This window comes from Chlorocebus sabaeus, chromosome 10, assembly GCF_047675955.1.
Source record: "Chlorocebus sabaeus isolate Y175 chromosome 10, mChlSab1.0.hap1, whole genome shotgun sequence".
Lineage (NCBI taxonomy): Eukaryota > Metazoa > Chordata > Mammalia > Primates > Cercopithecidae > Chlorocebus > Chlorocebus sabaeus.
Window position 1 is genome coordinate 112,256,398 of NC_132913.1, and position 20,167 is coordinate 112,276,564.

Below are 20,167 nucleotides of genomic sequence, written 5' to 3' on the forward strand. Positions count from 1 at the left end.
TCCCAGCTACTGAGGAGGCTGAGGCAGGAGAATCACTAGGAGGCGGAGGTTGCAGCGAGCCAAGTTTGAGCCACTGCACTCCAGCCTGGGCGACAGAGTGAGACTCCGTCTCAAAAAAAAAAAAAAAAAAAAAAAAAAAATTGCCATCATCATGACCTTTGCGGCCTTGTTCATAACCTGTGACTTTCTTTCATCCCTCCTCCTTGGGCTATGGGGTGGGAAAATTCAGACTCAGCAACCTACTGGGGGGTTGTAAGGACCACACCTGGTAATCAGATGGCCTTTGGTGAGTGCTAGCTATGTTGAGGATGGTAATGATGTTGATGCTGGTGGTGATGACAACAATGACGAAAAAACTCGGTATCTATAAAGCAATTTGAGTTCTGGCTTTTATGCAGCGTAACTCAGTTCTCAGTGCTTCAAAATACATACTTTCGGCTTCTCTTGCTTAGGCAACAAAGTTTTTCTTATTATAAAAGGTCTATTGAAGCTCATTTCAATATTTTGGTAACTGATAAATTAGTGATTGGAACCTTTTTCTAAAGAGCTTGGAAAGGTAAACCTGTTTCATAAAATGAGTAAGAAGGAGGTGGAGGAGCAGAATAAAGCATTTAATCTGCTGTCCACTGGGGTTTCTGTAAACAGTTTTGAAGCCAGACAAATGGCAGCTCTGAAAATGTTTGGAATGCAGGCTTACCTTATACCCAGGGAAGCTATCAAAGCCCACTGAGCTACAGGCACTATCTGAAGGAAGGCTTCAATTTCAGCTCTATCATATAAATGATTTATAAACAGGGACACAGAGTGACGAAAACCAGGGTCAGCTTCTCTTTTGCTTTAGCCCCAACTTTATAAGCTGACTGAATTTCAAGGCAATGGGAAAGGTGATCTCTGCACTTCCCTTGCCAGTTTGATTTTTAAAATGTCATTTTGCAATGCAATAAACACCTTCATCTGCTCTGGTCAAGAAAGAACACACCTTGGTTAAACAAGGACTGTATGAATTATGAAACTTTAAGGCAATACATTATGGTAAAAATGTACTTCAATAAACTGACAACTAAAAGCATTGACTCCTCCTCAGATGCTTTTGCAGGTACGTTAGCATCTTGCAATATCCCTGGATCATCACTGTGATGTCAAATATCAGGGCCCCTGGTATTATATTAGACTCATTCAAAGTTCACAAAGAGAAGAATGTATTTGAAGAGGAATCTAGTATACAAAAGATGGGCCAGAAAATGTCAATACGAGGCTAAATGCTAAGAGAAAAGAAGCTACATGAATGAATTTCTCTGCATTCATGTAGCTTCTCTTAGCATATACATCAGAACTCAATTATGATGTTTATACGGTATAGATATGTGGCCTAGATCAGCGACTTTCCTATAGGCGGAGAGCTATATCATGTCTCAAAGTGGAGATGGCAGTTTTCCACACTACACATGCACCTTCCCTCCTCCCCCAAATTCCTTTTTTATTAAGATCCTGAGATGCAAGTACACCCATACAGGCATGACTGCAAATTATGGAATCTATGGCCTTTGGTGGATAGAATAAAATTCTCCCAGGTCTTTTACTTAATTAATTCCAGGGGCATCTGATATTTTGTTATGTAATGGGTGTTCACTTGCTTTCATGTTAAATACCAGGGCCTAAGGACTTCATGGATTATAGTTGATGTTTGCTCACTGCTGCTGTTTCATTACTGTGGAAATCAATACTTCAGGGACACTTTGGAGGACACTTTGTATAGGCTGCTGTATGTCAAATTTCCATATTGATGCTGATGCCAGGTGTTGTGCAAGACTTGCATTTTTTTAAAGTTCCTGCTATGAACGATCAGTTTTATACTTGTTTTCTAGTGTCTGGCTCATTACAGACACAGTATTAATACCCCAGCCAGAACTATAAAATGAGAGCAGTGGTCTACATGGGACACTAAAAAAATGTACCCAAAGGCCTTTGTGCAGGCAAAGAACCTCTTGCACGTCATATTTCCATAATCTTTTTAACATCATTGCAAGGCATGTCAACTTGGATATTAAAAGGTAACTTTTATACCATATGGGACATAAAGCACCATTATGAATAAGAAATTATTTCTGACCGTGAGGATTATGCTAATCAAGTAGTCAAGATTTTATCTTAAATCTTTGGAACCTTCATTCTGTACACATTCTGGGGAATGCTGGAGTCTACTTGGTATTTATTTATCATCGAGTGTGAAGTGATGTGTGCTGTCTGCTCCTGTTGAATCCCGCAGTTCTCACTCTCCGTGTGGTGTCTTGAGACAGGCATTTGAATCTCGTCTGAGCAGTGATGACTGAGGCTCTAATTTGCTGCTTATCAGGACGACCTCCATTAGTTCTCCTTGTTCAAAGGTAGCTGGGTTTGAGCTTATGGAGTGTCGTGCTTAGGCAGGTTCTAAGTCAGAGGATTTAACATCACTTTGCCTTTTAAGCTCAGATTGGAATTTATTTATTTTTATTTTTATTTTATTTATTTATTTTTTTGAGATGGAGGCTCACTCTGTCACCCAGGCTGGAATGCAGTGGCGCGATCTCGGCTCGCTGCAAGCTCCGCCTCCCGGGTTCACGCCATTCTCCTGCCTCAGCCTCCTGAGTAGCTGGGACTACAGGGACCCGCCACCACACCCAGCTAATTTTTTGAATTTTAAGTAGAGACAGGGTTTCACCGTGTTAGCCACGATGGTCTCGATCTCCTGACCTCGTGATCCGCCCTCCTCGGCCTCCTAAAGTTCTGGGACTACAGGCGTGAGCCACTGCACCCGGCCTTGGAATTTTTTACAAAGACAAGTGAGAGTACTGCAGCATTAAAAAAAAAATCAGGTGCCAAATGAGCACACTTTACTGAGGAGTCTGAAAGAAAAATAAAGTTAGGTCATTTGCAAGGGCTCCCCCCAGTACTTCCCCACTGCCCCCCTCAGTCTATTTAGTACAGGGGTTTTCAAGTATTCTTTTAGTAGGTGAGTTAAGGGCCCATAATCCCAAATTTATAAATGAACATAGAAAATGCTGATATGGTATGAATGTGGGAAGGAATTTAAAGAATTACAAAAAAGTATGTACTGGTCAGACAAGCAGGGCTGAATATGGACAGTGTGTGAATATTAAATGTTTTCTCTTTCCAGCTTAACTGACAGTAATTATGTTGAACCATATAAAGTTGCCATTTTTGTACATAAAAAAGTGATTGAATATAGGCAGTTTCATATGGCTCAAAATAAGATGAAGAAAATCCTTTGTCACAGAGCTCTGGGTACTGGCAGGTTATTCTGGACATGGCTTGTTCTCCAAATTTCTTACCTTGCTCCTTTCTGCATCTCTGGAGACTTACCCAGATGTATTGGGTAAAGATTTATTCCCCAGTTCATCTTTTATATTGGGAATTACTCCCATCAGCTCTGAGAATGCTCAGAGCTCACCACCATAGACCCCCATCTCTCTAAGACACTCCTTTGGAAAAAACACAGTTTTTTCAGTATCTTGGGAGGTGTCCACCAATAACCATCACTCCAACTTCCAAAATTCTGACCATTCTGTTCTTAATAAGCTGCAGCTCATAGTGGCCTGAAATAAGTAGACGATCTACAATCCCAAGTCTATGCTACGTATATTTAAGATACGCGGTACCCATACTTATCTCTGTGTGTGTTTGTGTATGTAAGGCTTTCAGACTACATCTACCTTTAGGCAGAAAGATAGCATGTATGAAAAACAAAGGATACATTTTTTGTAATTCACATAACTGGCATAAACACAACTTAGTTAAAGAGATGCAGGATGATTCCAAAAATGAATGAAAGCAGGATTATCTCACCCTTCGTACCAAATGTTGATTTGCACAAAAAGGTTAAGTTTCAGTAAAACCATACAGAGGGAAGTGTGAGGGGTGTTAGAGCATGCAAATGGATAGCGAGAGTGAGTAAGAACTTACCACGGCCTGGAACAATCAAGACCAAAAGAAGAAAAGAGTAAACATCTGCATTAAAAACTAGTTGAAAAGCAGCGTGATTCACTTCTACTTGCTTTACAGCCTGTATCTCAGATAGTGGTTGCAGCAACCATCTGGTAGGCAATCCTGTTTTCATGATCAGGTTATTAATGATTTTTTTTTTACTTTTTCATTGGAAGGAATGCCTGAGGCGTTACAGAGTCATGTCTTGGTGACCCAGAAGCACATCTTTTGTGCTACTTCTGTGCTGCCCAGTTAGCCTGTGGCCATCTCCCTTGAAACTCTGTTTTTCCCTTTCAACTCTTCTGCTCCCACATCCCCTTCCCTACTTATAGCATTTTCTGCCACTTTTCTTGCTGTCTCACCAATGTCACAGATTGTATATTTTCTTCATGGCTTCCCAAATGGCTCCAAAGTGTCATTTTCTCTTCTCTCTCTTCCTCTTCTGAAGGTTCCCACACTTCGCTCTCTCCCCATCTATGTTCTCACTTCAGATAGTTCAGATTCTTTTCCATGGACCCCCAAAATGTCTAAATTTGCTTTTTATTTTCTATAGATTGTTTATGCAGATCCCCATTTTTCAGACCATTAGTTTCTCTGTCTCCACTATCCTGATGTTGCTGTGTCCTGAGAAAAATCCTGGTTGGATTAATTTGTTTATAATAAGTGGATACTTGGTGATACTTCTCCTTTCCAGGTAGAAAGTATCTATCTTTATTAATTCAGAGGTTAGTGGGTTTTTTTGTTTTTTTTTTTGTTTTTTTTTAGACGGAGTCTCACTCTGTCACCTAGGCTAGAGTGCAGTGGCGCGATCTCGGCTCACTTCAAGCTCTACCTCCCGGGTTCACGCCATTCTCCTGCCTTAGTCTCCCGAGTAGCTGGGACTACAGGCGCCCGCCACCTCGCCCGGCTAATTTTTTGTATTTTTAGTAGAGACAAGATTTCAGCTTGTTAGCCAGGATGGTCTCGATCTCCTGACCTCATGATCCGCCCGCCTCGGCCTCCCAAAGTGCTGGGATTACAGGCGTGAGCCACGGCACTCAGCCCAGAGGTTAGTTTTTAAGCTGCTTTTGGTGAGCAGAGGAAAATATGTACTTTTCAAACAACTTCAATGGGGAGTGACCTAGAATGAACATGCTGGAGTTGACTCCTTCCGCTGCAGCCTTAAGAACAAGAAGCTGAGGCCGGGCACGGTGGCTCACGCCTATAATCCCAACATTTTGGGAGGCTGAGGTGGGTGGATCACAGGAGGTCAGGAGTTCAAGACCAGCCTGGCCAACATAATGAAATCCTGTCTCTACTAAAAAATACAAAAATTAGCTGGGCATGGTGGCACCTGCCTGTAATCCCAGCTGCTCAGGAGGCTGAGGCAGGAGAATTGCTTGAGCCAGGACCCAGGAGGCGGAGGTTGCAGTGAGCCAAGATCACGCCACTGCACTGCACTCCAGCCTGGGCTACTAAGTGAGATGACAGGTTACGGGGAGAGGAAGTGTGAGGTCTGAGAGCCACTGCCACTCTGAAAATAAAAGCATGGGATGTCTATCCACACGAGCAACAGTCTAAACTACGTCTGCTGAAATATAATAGCGTTATAAGCCTTCCCGAAAAGAAATGAATGGTGCCTGGGTTTATCCCATTGAAAATGTTGCTCAGAGACATTCACAATTAATATATAGTATGTTCACTTTCAGGCCAATACAGTGGCTAAGTAATATTTTCCATCTTCTTCATTGCTTATGCAGTAAACCGGGAAAAATAACTTTGAAATTACACTGACTTGCAATATAGGAAGCAAAATAACCATCTGGTATTCTGTCTAGAAACAGTGGCAGTTTGAAAATAGGAGAAAAAAAATTGTGTGATTGTAAAATCAAAGGTTTGATATGGTAGAGCCCCTAGGAATTCTCTTATTTCCTAGAATATTAGGAATGTTATTTCTTAAAGCATGCTCGATTTAATTTCACTTTAATATATGATATAAACTCATAATTAGATATTTTAGGGTGAGCTGGAAAGAAGAGAATGTTGAAAAATAAGTGCCCTCTTTCTTTGAGAAGTCAGAAATCACTATTAACTCAACCCATGGATTTCTTTGCTCACTTGTTTTCCAACTTAGTACATTCCTATGGACAAACATATAGACCATCACATCCGGAGAAACACTCAAGTATAGTCAGACACACCCATACCTCTCCATTCACTGGCACACACAGATGTCTCGTAAAGAATGAAAGACAACATTCAACTGCTCAGCAGAATTTATGGGCCATGTTATTTCTGGTGAACTTACCTGCCCATAAAATGCCACACGATAGTAGCGACCAAACAGCCGCTTCTCTGAATTCACCACCTCTGCCACTTTCAGGTATGACCGATGAATGTCGTAGTAGAGATCTGACAATTTCTGAAACCATAAGTGAAAGAGTTTCATGAAGATCACGCTGACATACAAATAGAGAGTTTTTAATTTTGAAAACTGTAAGTAATTTTCCAATTCAACATAGGATATTTTATGTAACTCCTTCTAGGGGGTTGGAATACATACTTTGAAGTCTCGTTGTTTCTCAAAGACAGCAATGATGGGCTTGTTGACATCAGCAATGAGTTCATATCGCTCAGACTTCCACAGAAACTCCACACACATGTATAGCTGCTCCACCAGGATATTCTGCAATTCCCCCAATCAAAATGAGATTTTACATGATTAGGATTGTGGCTCATGCCTGAAACTTGGTTTCAAAGCTGTTGCATTGTCAAACTTTTTCCTCTGTTACTGGCATTTAAAACCCAGCAGGGGATCGTGGTGTCATCTTGGATTCTTGCCTATCCCGCATCACCGTTACCTAATTAGTGCCTCAAAAGTGCTAATTTAAATCTGTGAAATGCCTTCAGATCTGTCTCCTCCTTTCCATTCCCACTGCTACTGACTTACATACTCCCTGACCCCTGCAACAGTTTTGAGCGAATCTGTTTTCCCTCTCCAATTGCTGCTCTCCAGTAATCTTTCTTTGTAAAACACAAATCTGATCACGAGACCTCCAGTGCCTTAAACCTTTGTTGGAACTCCAGTATGTAAGCTGCTGTCCAAACTCCAGCATGGCCTTCAAGAAACTCCACAATCAGGCACCAACCTCCCTTTCAGTGACCCCTTCTTTCAGTGCTCTGTCATTGACTTTGCATTTGGCCATACCATATACCACTCCATTATTAGAACACTCTCTGACCTCCATACTTTTGTCTGTGTTATAGCTGCACCTATAAGAACCTTCTTATTTCACACCTTCAAGTCCTATCAAGACTCAGCACAAAAAAAATGAAGAGCTTTTATTTACATTCCATTCATCACCATTTCAACCACTTTCATGTAAAAAAAAAGTTCCCCTTCTAATTGCGAGGGTATATGATACCTAGATTTGGTCACTGGGCATCTGTTTTTGCCTGGCCATTCCCCACTCTGTAGGAACTGTCTTTCTCAATATTCTAAATTCTTTGAGAGCAGGAATTATGCCTTATTTTTTTTCCCAGCCCTTACCTCAATTCCTTTCATATACTAGTGGCTTAATAAATTTTCAACTGAATAAAGTTATATAAGCTTTCAAGCAAATGTATGATATTGTTGGAATGTTTTCAACAATTTGCTTTAAGAAAAGGTTCTTAAACATTATTTAAAATAGTTAACATAAATATGTAATTACATTTACTTCATTTATTTGCAATATATGCTAAATTGATGTAGAACCATGTGTAAAATTGTATTAACATTCATCTGAAAATTTACTTTCTGTGTAATTTTTTCCATTTATGTAATACTGACTTAAAAATTAGCTTATAAAATATTTTACTTAATGAGAGGAATTCTGTTTTCTTCACCAGAACTACTGCTAAGTAATTCCCAGTAGAAAGTTTCTTTTTGTGTTAATGAAAAATAACTCTGCTTATGTTCCATAACAGAAGTTTTTCTAAACTAGTGAACTTTTACGTCCACCTGCATTTGTAAATAAACTTGCTAATGCTTTTAGAAAAAAAGCTATGATCGGTTCGCAAAATTTAGCATCCCTTATCACCTTTACCAAAAGGCCAGAGATATTATCTTATAGAAGAGCTGACAATATACATTTGAGCCCATCTTACAGAAGTAAGACATAGTTTAAATTTTTACTGAAATCTGGTATCTACTAATCTTGGCTTGATTTTAGCCTACCTTTCATTTCGTCTAATTAAGTTATATTATAGAACAGCTGTAAGCTTGCTTCCCCTTATTTAGCTTAATGTCACAAGCCAATGCGTCTCTTTACTTAGTTACTGTACATGCGATAATTTTGGTCTAACCTCATTGTATGGTGTATCTTGCATTCCGGAATCCTCTTTCATTGCTCCTTCTTCCTTAATGTTTGGTGTAATGCTCAAAAAAGCTGGCCATCCCATAGAGAACATGCCTTGGGAGGAGCAAGCAGAATAAAACGTTATTATTTGAGACAAATTTTGCTTAGATTAGATAATGCCTTTCTTCATGATGTTACCAATTGGTAGTATTACAAAGCTCGCATAATCAACAAGATGGTTAGATTATGACTGTTGATAAATACTCTCTGTCAGACAAACAATATTCCCCTTTTTATAATTTTTGTATCATTTTCAGGTGGTATTTTTAATAAAGAGATAGCATGGGATTATGGACAGAATATAAGATTTGTGGGTAGATGTTACACTTCCAATCTTCTGCTTTAATTAATCTCTGAGACTGTGTCCTTCTTTTGTTAAGCTGGGGACATTAATATCTATCTCAGAGGATGTTGAAAAGACTCAAAACATTAATATTTGAGAAAATACCTGGTACACGCAGCACATTATAAAGACAATGCTTATAGTTGGATGTGTGGGTGCCTGTAATCCCAGCTATGTAGGAAGCTGAGACAGGAGGATTGCTTGAGCCTAGGAGTTTGGGGCTGGAGTGAGCTATCACCATGCCATTGTACTCCAGCCTGGGTGACAGAGTGAGACCCTGGCTTTCCCCTAATGGCCCCCCCGCAAGACAAGATAATGCCCAATACTTGCTTTTTTTTTTTTTTTTTTGAGACAGAGTTTCACTCTTGTTGCCCAGGCTGGAGTGCAATGGTGCCATCTTGGTTCACTGCAACCTCCACCTCCCGCCCGGGTTCAAGCGATTCTCATGCCTCAGCCTCCCAAGTAGCTGGGATTACAGGCGCCTGCCACCATGCCCAGCTAATTTTTCTATTTTAAGTAGAGATAGGGTTTCACTATGTTGGCTAGGCTGGTCTTAAACTACTGACCTCAGGTGATCTGCCCGCCTCAACCTCCCAAAGTGTTGGGATTACAGGCGTGAGCCACTGTGCCTGGCCAATACTTGCTATATGTCACTCTTTTACATTATGTAGAAACCTTTTCAAATTTTCTTAGTATCTTAGCCACCAAGATTTAAAAAGGCCTCCCTCTACAGATACATGTGAAAACAGCTGACAACAGGCAGCATTCCCAGAGGAGAGATAGATCTGAATTGTGGGGAATGTGAGTGACTAGAAAAGCACTAGCTGGAGTGACAGACCAGCCTCTGAACTTTGGCTCCAACACAAGCTAACCAGGACATTTGAGGCAGATTATTTAGCCTCTCTTGTTTTTCTCACCTATATAAACAGGAGGTGATAATAGCACCTAACTCACAGATTTGTTACTGGCAACTAATTGACACATTGCTGGTACAGGGCTTAGTGTGGTGCTTTTTAAATTATAGCTAATACTTTTGTGGAATATTTTTGCTTTTAATAATCAGCTCATTGGTTATGTAACTAAATGATCACCCCCCAAACATGCTAGAAATTATAAATATAATAATTATTGCAATCTAATACTTGCTTTTATATAAATTTTATTTTTCTACTTTTTATAATAATATTAAACACATATTAAACTATATCAGAGTTAATTGAAGGGGAGGAGAAGTCACAACATACTTCTTGCAGGATGATGATCACTTATTAGTATAACTGAAGCAGCTGTACTTTCTGGGGTCACCTATATTCACCTATATTCATACCATTGTGCACATTGTAGGGAAGGGATAGTTCACTCCTTTGACTCAAAAATATCAAAATAGAAAAGTATATTAAGGGCTTCAAATACATGCCAATGACATTCACATATATGCTGATGATATGTGCTAGTTAGAAGATGCTAATATATCATAGCCTATATCATCAGTTAATGTATCATCAGATATACGTTAATGTGTCATAGATGATCACCTTCCTAATTTTAACGTTTCCTAAACAAATATATCCTTTTCTTGATGAACACATTATATTCTAATATCACCTTAGGTCTAACATTAGGCATTTAAAGCATTTTGAATATGAAAGATTCACACAACTTTTTGGCATATAAGTTTCCACAAGTTCTCAAACTAACACCTGCTTTTATCGGTTTTCTTCAATTTTGTTCTTAGAATTTGAAAGTCTTTATGGAACGTTATGGCATCTGGTTATGATAAGCAATAGTGAGGAGGAAGGGCATGTTAAATAAGGCAATGATGTTTTTGATGACTTGCATATAAAAATCAGGCTAAATAGGACATATGACACTAAGCAAGAAGATTCCTGAATTTTAGGGTGGACATGAGCCATGGGTGCCACAGGGTGCCACATCTGGCGTCTTCTCCAAGGTCCTCAAACAAGTGACCTCACTGTCTCTCAGTTTGCTTTGGTCATTTGGTTCAAATGTCTTTTTTTTTTTTTTTTTGAGATGGAGTCTTGCTCTGTTGCCCAGGCTGGAGTGCAGTGGTGTGATCTCAGCTCACTGCATCCTCCACTTCCTGGGTTCAAGCAATTCTCTGCCTCAGCCTCCTGAGTAGCTGGGATTATAGGCACCTGCCACCATGCCCAGCTAATTTTTTTTTTTTTTTGTATTTTTAGTAGAGATGGGGTTTCACCATCTTGGCCAGGCTGGTCTTAAACTCCTGGCCTTGTGATCCACCGTCCTTAGCCTCCCAAAGTGCTGGGATTACAGGCGTGAGCCATGGTGCCTGGCCAGTTCAAATGTCTTATATGCAAACTCCACTGAGACCTTTTAGAAAACCTACAAATATTTAAATGAATAAGGGGTGAATTATGTTTCTGAAATATAGCAAGTAAAGTCCATTTACATTTCGTTTTAAGTATTCTGATTTTCAACATCTAAAAATGTATTTCTGTTGTTTGTACACTGAGTTTTCCACTGCATTTGGAAAGTTAAACCAGTGTTATCAAATAGACTACAGTTCATAAAATTCAGATTTGAACAAATTTTTGCAAGAGAGTGTAGATTAAATATGTAAACTATATCACCCACTTTTTTGTGCAAAGAGTAACTCTTTAGTCATTATAATTTCAAAAAATCAGACATTGATGGGATATTTCTAAAGGAAATCTGTACCATAAACCATATGTTATAAATTGTCATTTATACTTTTTAAAAATGAAATGGAACACTCTGATTATAAAGTCCTACATATATAGTGTATATATATATGTATATGTCTTCATTTTTCTTTTTATTTTTTTTGGAGATGGAGTCTCACTCTGTTGCCCAGGCTGGTGTATAGTGGTGTGATCTTGGCTCACTGCAACCTCCGCCTCCTGGGTTCAGGAGATTCTCCTGCTTCAGTCTCCCAAGTAGCTGGGATTACAGGTGCCTGCCACCATACCCGGCTACATTTTGTATTTTTAGTAGGGACCAGGTTTCACCATGTTGGCCAGGCTGGTCTCAAAATTCTGACCTCAAGTGATCTGCCCACTTTGGCCTCCCAAGTGCTGGGATTACAGGTGTGAGCCAACATGCCTGGCCCTGTCTTTTATTTGGAATCAACAGTTTTATTACATTTAAAAATTAAAATAGATTCCTCTTGCAATTCAGAGTAAAATCCCTATGGCAGACTGGCATGCAGATTAGTAGCTAAATATGGCCGTAACTCGTAAACTTGAATGTTGGAGAACATACAGTTCTATTTGCTGACAACTTTTCAGTTACTTAAATTTCATAAATTTTAGATGGGATTTCTGAATGGCAGGAGTTTAAGTGTTTTGCAGAGTAAGTTGTGTAGATCTGAGATAGTTTTTGCTTCTAAGAATGTATTTAAATCCTAGCACTTTGGGAGGCCGAGACGGGCAGATCACGAGGTCAGGAGATCGAGACCATCCTGGCTAACATGGTGAAACCCTGTCTCTACTAAAAAATACAAAAAACTAGCCAGGTGAGGTGGCGGGCGCCTGTAGTCCCGGCTACTCGGGAGGCTGAGGCAGGAGAATGGCCTAAACCTGGGAGGCGGAGCTTGCAGTGAGCTGAGATCCAGCCACTGTACTCCAGCCTGGGTGACAGAGCGCGACTCTGTCTCAAAAAAAAAAAAAAAAAAAAGAATAAAGAAGGTTTCACTGAAGTAGAATTTAAGCAGCAAGTTGATTTCCTCTGCATTGGGATAAATGAGCAGTTAGGTCACTCACTTCCTCCATTGGGAGTTGTTAGTAATGAGTTGCTATCACAGGGGTGGGTATCCTCCGAGAGCAGGGATGCTGTGCAAATCTTTTCCACTTTCCAGTAACCTATGGTAGTGCAAGATGAGGTTAGGACGTTGCTACATGTTTATGTTAATACAAGCTTTTGAGACTACAAATTGTTAGCCAATGATGCATTCTCGTTTTGAACTAAGAAGTTGACCATTCAGTTAGCCTTTGCTGTACATAGAATAAATACGTCAGTGGCATAACAGACTGAAAATGTTAAAGTACAGCATAATTAGAAGTATCTGTGAAAGCGATTATTACTTAATTAAACATAACAGATTAATAAAATGTAAAATTAATACATTATTTCTATTAGGCTTCAATGTGTTGAAATCTGGGCTTTTTGTCTCCCTCACATGGTCATCTTACCCTTTCTTTTCAGATATTCTGCAATGAGAGCAGCAATATGGATGTAACACATGGCAGCCTGTAATGAGAAAGAAAATAAAGAGGCTCAGGGGATGCAGTTTAATATAATTAGGGCTAATCTTCCAAGGCGAGTCAGTATTCCATATCAGAATATGTTATGTAGAAGGATCCTTTGTAAACACCGAATTGAAAGCAAGAATCAATTGTATTTCCAAAAAATTCACCATCAAGAATAAAATGAATATTTGGGTTTTTGTTTGTTCTTGATTAGTTTGGAGATGGCTGAAGGAGCTGGCCCAAAGAATTTTCCCATAGAATTATCTTCCTCCTTTAATGTCTAAGCCTAGATTAAAAATAAATCATAGTTCTCCTTTTACAATTAAAACTATAATTCTAGTATTTAGATATAAATTGGAAATAAAAATAATCTGCCTTCTAAATAACTTTTTTTTACCTCCAGGAGTAGCCCCTCTGAATTTGTGTTGCCTTTAAAATGGTCACTTCACAAGTGAGTGCTTGATTAAGTAGTGTGACCTGATGTAACACCTGTGCTCCCCACAAACCAGGTTATATGTGTGATGTTATATTTTACTCTAATGTCTCTTATGAAGCCCTGAACATTGCTGAATCCATATTAAAACTCAACTTGCTAAAGATTCCAAATGACTTCAGCTTTTTCCTTTTGAGGTTTTATGGAGGAATTTCATCATTTTCAGAGCAGCCCAAGGGCTTCTCATTCCTGTCCTCACTAAATTGCTGCCAAGCCAGGCTTGTGGTTTCCATTCCGGAGTCCCTGATTACCACATGTGTTTAGAAGCGCTTCAGAGTTTAGGACTATCCTAGACAAATTAATCTCTTCCCCAAAGGGACATAGTTCTGGAATGGAGTAGAACTTCCCATTTGGTACTCAGAAGCCCTTGGGTGCTATGAATTGCTGCATATGATCCACCCGGTATTGAAACTGACATAAAAAGTTAAGTGTTGACTTATAATCTTCGCACAGTGGACTCTCCTCACATGGTGCTAAGGATCATTAATTTTTCTATGGCCAGTTCAGACTAGCTGTAAATGAGGACTGATTCCCCCTGCCTGAGTTTACTCACTATGGTGGCAAGCTTCCCCATTCAACTCCAGTTGCAGAGAAGAAGTTTTAAAACACAGAACATTAATTTAATGACTCAATTGCCAGACACCCTTACACACTCCTCCTTAGCGTCAGGTTTTTAGCATTCAGCGTTGCGTTACAATTTATACACCTGCAGTTGCCCCCACTGACTCTGGCCTTTATTTGATGTCATTTACTTAGAGTCAGGTATCCTTGAACGCGATATGCAAATTTATTGTATATGATATATAACTGAGTCATTTCTAGATTAGTGGAAAAACATGGCTTCTTTTTCTAGTCCATGCTATAAATAAAGATCCAATTTTCCTGATGAAGAGGACAATACTGATGGTAAATGACCGAGCCTTGGCTAATCACCTCAGATAAATCTCCATTTCTGGCATGAATCTTGGCCATACTTTCCAGCCAGGTCCTCCGTAGTTCGGGAGTGCTTGCATAGGAGTTTGCCAGGCTGTACTGGAGATCCACCAGCATCTCGGGATCCTTCTCATGCTCCTTCATCTGAGCTGTGGCCATCAAAACAGTCCTTATACGCTTAGTCAGGTCTTTCACCTCTGCTGGGAAATTGCTGTTCTTTGGAAAAGAGAGAGCCTGGGTCATTATCTGTTTAGAACCTGTAGGTTAACTGACTTCAAGTCATGCTATTAATTTTGGCTAGGCATCACAATTTGGAGCATTCTATATATAGTTATAAATGTGTGCATTCTATGTATGTGCATTCTATGTTTTATGACTGTGGATATACACGTGAAGATAAAAATTTCAGGAGGCTCTATTCTTTTGTCTTCAAGCACACCTTCTGGTAAAACATCCTGATTGTCTTTGAGATATATTCCCCTTCCAGACTGTAGTTCATGTGATTTGCACAGGTCTGACTTTACTCCTAGGGACCATGGGTGGCACATAACACTGGCCTGGCCAATTCTATTTTTTGATCCTCCAGGCTACAGTGATTGGTTTAGGGATAAGCATATGATTTAAGCTTGGATCAAAGAGATTCAGTTGTGGGACTTTAATTGGAACTATCAAACGAGGTGATTTTCTACTCATAAGATACTACCAGGGGTCCTTAGAATTTCTGAGAACATGCCCAGGGGGATAGCCTGTCTGGAAATAAGTAAACAAAGAGGAAAGCTGAACTGACAGACAGTGAGAGAGGCAAGATCGAGGCAGTGGAGGGATGGGTCTGAAAAGTATTTTAATCCCTGGGTCCAGCCATGACTGAAGTCTGGCTCTAGACTTGGACTTTTCAGTATAATGACTACAGGAGAAGTCTTCAGAAAGCACTAAACGAAAGATAAGATGAATTTTCCCCCAAATAGAGTTAGGAGGGAGTCATTGTATTTCTGGATATTTACGGTAAATCCTCTTGTGCTAGGCCATTCAACCACGCATATTGGGAATGCCACTTAACAGAGCACATGCTTAAAGTGTAAGAGCTGCTTAGCGATTCAAACAATAAACTTGATAGTTTACTTTGAGGAGGGCTCAAAGCTCAAAGTCTCAATAAGCAAAATAAACAATTATTATTATTATTATTATTCTTTACAGACAAGGTCTTGCTCTGTTACTGAGGCTGGAGTGTAGTGGTGCCATCATAGCTCACTGCAGCCTCAAACTCAAACTCCTGTTCTCAAGCGATCCTCCTGCCTTGGCTTCTCAAAGTGTTGGGATTACAGGCGTGAACCACTGTACCCGATCTATTTTTATGATTTTGGTATCTCACAAAAAGCATCCACTTCAGATTTTAAAAAATTCTGTAGTAAAAGCCCACAAAGCATTTCTTACTTTCATTTGCTTGTCTCCATTGGCGAAATTATTGGTAATTGCAAGTGAATGTTGAAACCGAGAGCCTCCGATCCCAGCGTCGGCTATTAACTGGCTCACAGCTTTGATGAGCTGGAAGAGAAAAAAAATGAACTCTCAAAAACAAGACCAGAAATAGTCTTCTTAAAGAAATCCACTGGGCTGGGTAAATGTACTATTAGTTTCTCCCTGTAGGTCCAATAAAACATGTGTTTATGTATCAAAGCTCCAGAATGTATTATTAAATCTAGTGTGTTTCCTATAATCTTAAATATCTAAGAGAGGCTGCAGGAATCTTGGAATCTTGGGATGCCTAGAAGAAAAAAAATTATGTTTGGAATTTGGTGGGGTTTGACCTGCTGGAGCTAGCCATGGTTTCCTTAGTTGTTTATTCCATGTGATTCTATTTCCTGGCAGAAGAAAGGAAAGTACAAGTGGAGATGAGGCTCTGCTGATTTCTGCCCAGCGGCGCCCCTCCTGTTAAACAGAACTGAATGCTATGGGTGTCTTTAAGGAGGACTTTGGTGGAGGAGTTAGTAACGGCTTGCCCTGAGGACAGTAGGCTTTAAGCATTGCTGAAACAGATCAGTGGTTTTAACAACAGTGTTAATGAAAATTGGCAGCACTTACTTGTAAGTGGGACCGGACAATTGACTTCTGCTTGTTAAATTCAAAATTCTTCCTCATGAAAAAGTACAGAAGGGCTGAGGCTTCTGTCTGAGTTGACCGTGACCTGTGGTTACAGCATTTTAGGACTTCATAACAGAACGATCCACAGAGGTCGGCAGGCCCTTGAAAGAACGCCGAAGGAAACTGCAGAAATGAAAGAATGGGTGAAGGAGCAACATGCCTTCATTTTGCTCTGTTCATGCTCATACTTTAAAATTACCTAAAACAAACAAAATCCCTCTCCTTTTTTTTTTTCAATCTGGTCTTTTTTTTTTTTTTTTTTTTTCATTTGCAAGTGAGGAGGATAGAATTTGTTAAGGTCTATGTTAGCATTTGTCTTTTTTTCCTAGACATAATTATTCTCTACATTGTATAAGTATCTTTTGTATCAGTAACTGATGACAGTCCAAAATAATGGAATGAGAGTTTTGAAATGACCTCAATTCATCTGACATTGTTAAAATCACAGGTGTTATTTACAAAATAAGTGTCCTCAAAGGCAGTGGCTGTATCCACTTTAATGTGGAATCTTTAACTTGATATGGATGGATACGGCAGTTCAAGGGGTGCATTTTACCTAACTTGGTGCTGCAAACACAGATAACTCAAAGAATTGGTGACCAGATGCTAATTGTCACCAGATGCTAATATCTTCTGGTATTTGAGCAGACATATTGTCAAGGCTGTGCACTCATTTTGAGACCAGGAATCAATGTCTAATAAAACCCAAATTGAAGAAAACAATCCTTCTTCCCTCTCTACTGAGAGACGCAGGGATTCCTATGGGTTTACTGTTCTATGGGTTTACTGTCATCCTACCTAAACTTCACTGAAACCTGGAGGATCCTTACCTTGCATACAAACAATCTCAAGGAGGCAAACACATGCTTCAGTGCTGTGGCTGACTGATTGACTTGGAAAAAGAGCATGTAGGTATCAAAGACCCTTTTCATCAATGAATTTTGACAGTCACATTGTTGGAGTTGTCTCTGGAAATTCAATGCAGATGTTATTCAGGATAAGTGAAAGAAAATTAACATTCTATCAAAAATGTTTGTTGCGAACCTATCATGTGGTGAGGCACTATTCTAGAAGTAAAGGATTGAACAAGGAGACACAGTTGATGTTTACTGTGAAACTTACATAGCAGTGATTGAAAAAACATGACAAATTGAAATAGACTAGGATGATGTGATTGAAACTAGTTGCTTTGAGGGTAGAATTACTTCCATGGGGTAGTCTACAAAGACCTCTCTAATTGGAAAATTGGCACATGAGCTCAAGGGGCCTGCCCTGGAGAGATCCGGGAGGATTGTCCCATGGGGGAGAAACAGCTAGTGCAAGGGCCTTGATTGGGAAAGGAGCTTATGAGTTCAAGGTTGAGAAAGAAAAGCAGAGTAGCTGGTGCAATGGCAAGTGGGGTGGGGTCGGGGGAGAAATGGGAGATGAGGTCACAGGTTCTTGAAGGCACTAGTAAAGTCCTTAAAATGTGTGAGATTTGAGTGACATTTTCATAGCCCAATAAAGAATCAATATAGTCATTACTTTCTCTACCACCATGCTGACATTTCACCTGCAATAGGGCTTTCTTGGCATAATTATGCTGTTCTGTGTAGACTTTATTCAAATAATCCAAATTTTCCTGGCTCAATCTTTTGGTTTTTTTTTTTTGTTTGAGACAAGGTCTCACTCTGTCACCTAAGCTGGAGTGTCGTGGCACCATCACAGCTCACTGCTTCCTCCACTTCCTGGGCTCCAGTGATCCTCCCACCTCAGCCTTCTGAGTAGCTGGGACTACAGGCGTGTGTCCCCATAGTCGACGAATTTTTAAATTTTTGTAAAGATGAAGTTTCACTATATTGCCCAGGTTGGTCTTGAAATCCTAGGCTCAAGTGATCCTCCCTCCTTGGCCTCCCAAAGTGCTGGAATTACAGATATGAGCCACCACAGCTGCCCCTGGCTCAATCTTTAATGTGCTAGCCTAGGTATTTAAGCTCATTTGGTAGAGCTGCATTTAGTAGCTTTATTGAAATATAATTGACATATAATAAATTGAACTCATGTGACATGTATAATTTAATAAGTTTAACACTCGCATACACCCATGAAACCATCACCACAATCAAGATAATGAACATACCTATCACTCTCAAAAGTTTTTAAATACTTTTTTTTGTAATTCCTTCCTCCCATCCTTCTTCCACATCCCTAGGCAACCACTGATCTGCTTTTTGTTTCCATAGTTTGCATTTTCTAAAATTTCGTATAAATGGAATAATATACACTGAGTAATATAGTATATACTCTTTTTAAATTTGGTTTCTTGGGTTTCACCCATGTTATAGCATGGATCAGTAGTTTATTTCTTTTAACTGCTGAGTAGTAGTCTATTGTATGGATATACCACAGCTTTTTAAATCTATCTACCTGTTGATGTATACTTGAGTTGTTTCTAGGTTTTGTTTTGTTTTTTTTTTTTTCTATTAAAATAAAGCTGCCATGCATATTTGTGTACAAAGTTTTGTGTGGAGATATGCTTTCACTTCTCCTGGGTAAATACCTATTATAGTATTGGAATGGGTGGTCATATGATAGATACATGATTAACTTTTCAGAGACTGCCATACTGTTCTCCAATGTGTTTTTGCCATTTTGCATTCCCACTGTCAATAAATGGGAGTTCTAGTTTCTCCATATCCTTGTCAAAACTTTGGATGGTCAGTCTTTTTGATTTTAGCCATTCTAAGTAGTGATAATCATTTCATCAAAGATATCTGAGTGTCAAATGAGCACACAAAAAGATGTTCAACATTATTAGTTTTCTTTAGATCTAGCTGTAAATTTAACACACAGGACCATTTATCGCTTCCTCTTCTACTGAAAAAGTACAGAGTCACATTCCCACTCAGCCCAGCTTGCCTGAGAGTGAAGCAAGATAAATGAGGAAGAAAGACTATTTGACAGTAGTGAAATGCATACATGTATATATCAAGCAAACATTAGTCAACCTGTGATAAGATCAAAATCTCATCTTTAACGTGTTTTCCACTCACGCTTAGGTTGATGTATATAAGGTTAATTGATTTCATAAATAATTTTAAAAAAACATGTTTTTGATTTCACATGGTTTTTCTACCTCACATTTCATCATTTTTGCAGAAAATGTTGTCATATTCACCTGGTGAGTCTGAGTGAAGAGGGATAACAGGTCTAGAATAGTGAGGCACACTTCCGTAGCAATATTAGCCTCAGTGTCTACGTGATGCACAATGTCTATTTCGTTGGAGTTGCCTATAAAATAAAAAATAAAACATGCGTAAAAGTCTAAGACAATGCTTTGTACCCTATAAAGTATTTCCTTTCATTACAATATGTTCCAAGTTTACTGGCATTTTGATTAATAATTTATTAAATCAAAGTGTTTTTGTTTGTTTAGTTTCTTCATTGGCTGAATTAAAAGTACTAGAGTCTTTAGTGTGTGTGCCCTTTGCATATATCAGTTGTGGGGGTTTCCATTGTTTCTGAGTTATTTTCCATTAATTTGGCCAAAGACAGGGTCATATTTCTTTCATAATCAGGCTGTCTCAAATTCTAGGCTTCTGAGCTAGTAGACCAAATGTACAGTCTCAGTGGACAGTCTTTATGTCCCCTCGGAAAGTCACAAAGTGTA

The 20,167-nt window shown here is 39.3% G+C and overlaps 1 protein-coding gene across 9 annotated transcripts in view; it reads right to left on the reverse strand.

The window, feature by feature from the left end:
• Positions 1 to 20,167, reverse strand: part of DOCK10 (dedicator of cytokinesis 10) — a 275,677-nt gene that overhangs the window by 16,614 nt on the left and 238,896 nt on the right. For 7 of the 9 annotated variants that reach the window (XM_073020107.1, XM_073020106.1, XM_007966462.3 and 4 more), the window contains exons 41-50: positions 19,676 to 19,788; positions 17,349 to 17,486; positions 16,459 to 16,641; positions 15,811 to 15,921; positions 14,380 to 14,595; positions 12,897 to 12,954; positions 12,468 to 12,566; positions 8,308 to 8,414; positions 6,524 to 6,646; positions 6,269 to 6,382 (exon numbers count right to left, since the gene is read on the reverse strand). In XM_073020107.1, coding sequence (XP_072876208.1) covers positions 6,269 to 6,382; positions 6,524 to 6,646; positions 8,308 to 8,414; positions 12,468 to 12,566; positions 12,897 to 12,954; positions 14,380 to 14,595; positions 15,811 to 15,921; positions 16,459 to 16,641; positions 17,349 to 17,486; positions 19,676 to 19,788 — 1,262 coding nt within the window. The remainder of the gene's footprint in view (positions 1 to 6,268; positions 6,383 to 6,523; positions 6,647 to 8,307; positions 8,415 to 12,467; positions 12,567 to 12,896; positions 12,955 to 14,379; positions 14,596 to 15,810; positions 15,922 to 16,458; positions 16,642 to 17,348; positions 17,487 to 19,675; positions 19,789 to 20,167) is intronic. The other 2 variants (XM_073020109.1, XM_073020108.1) reach the window with 1 other exon arrangement.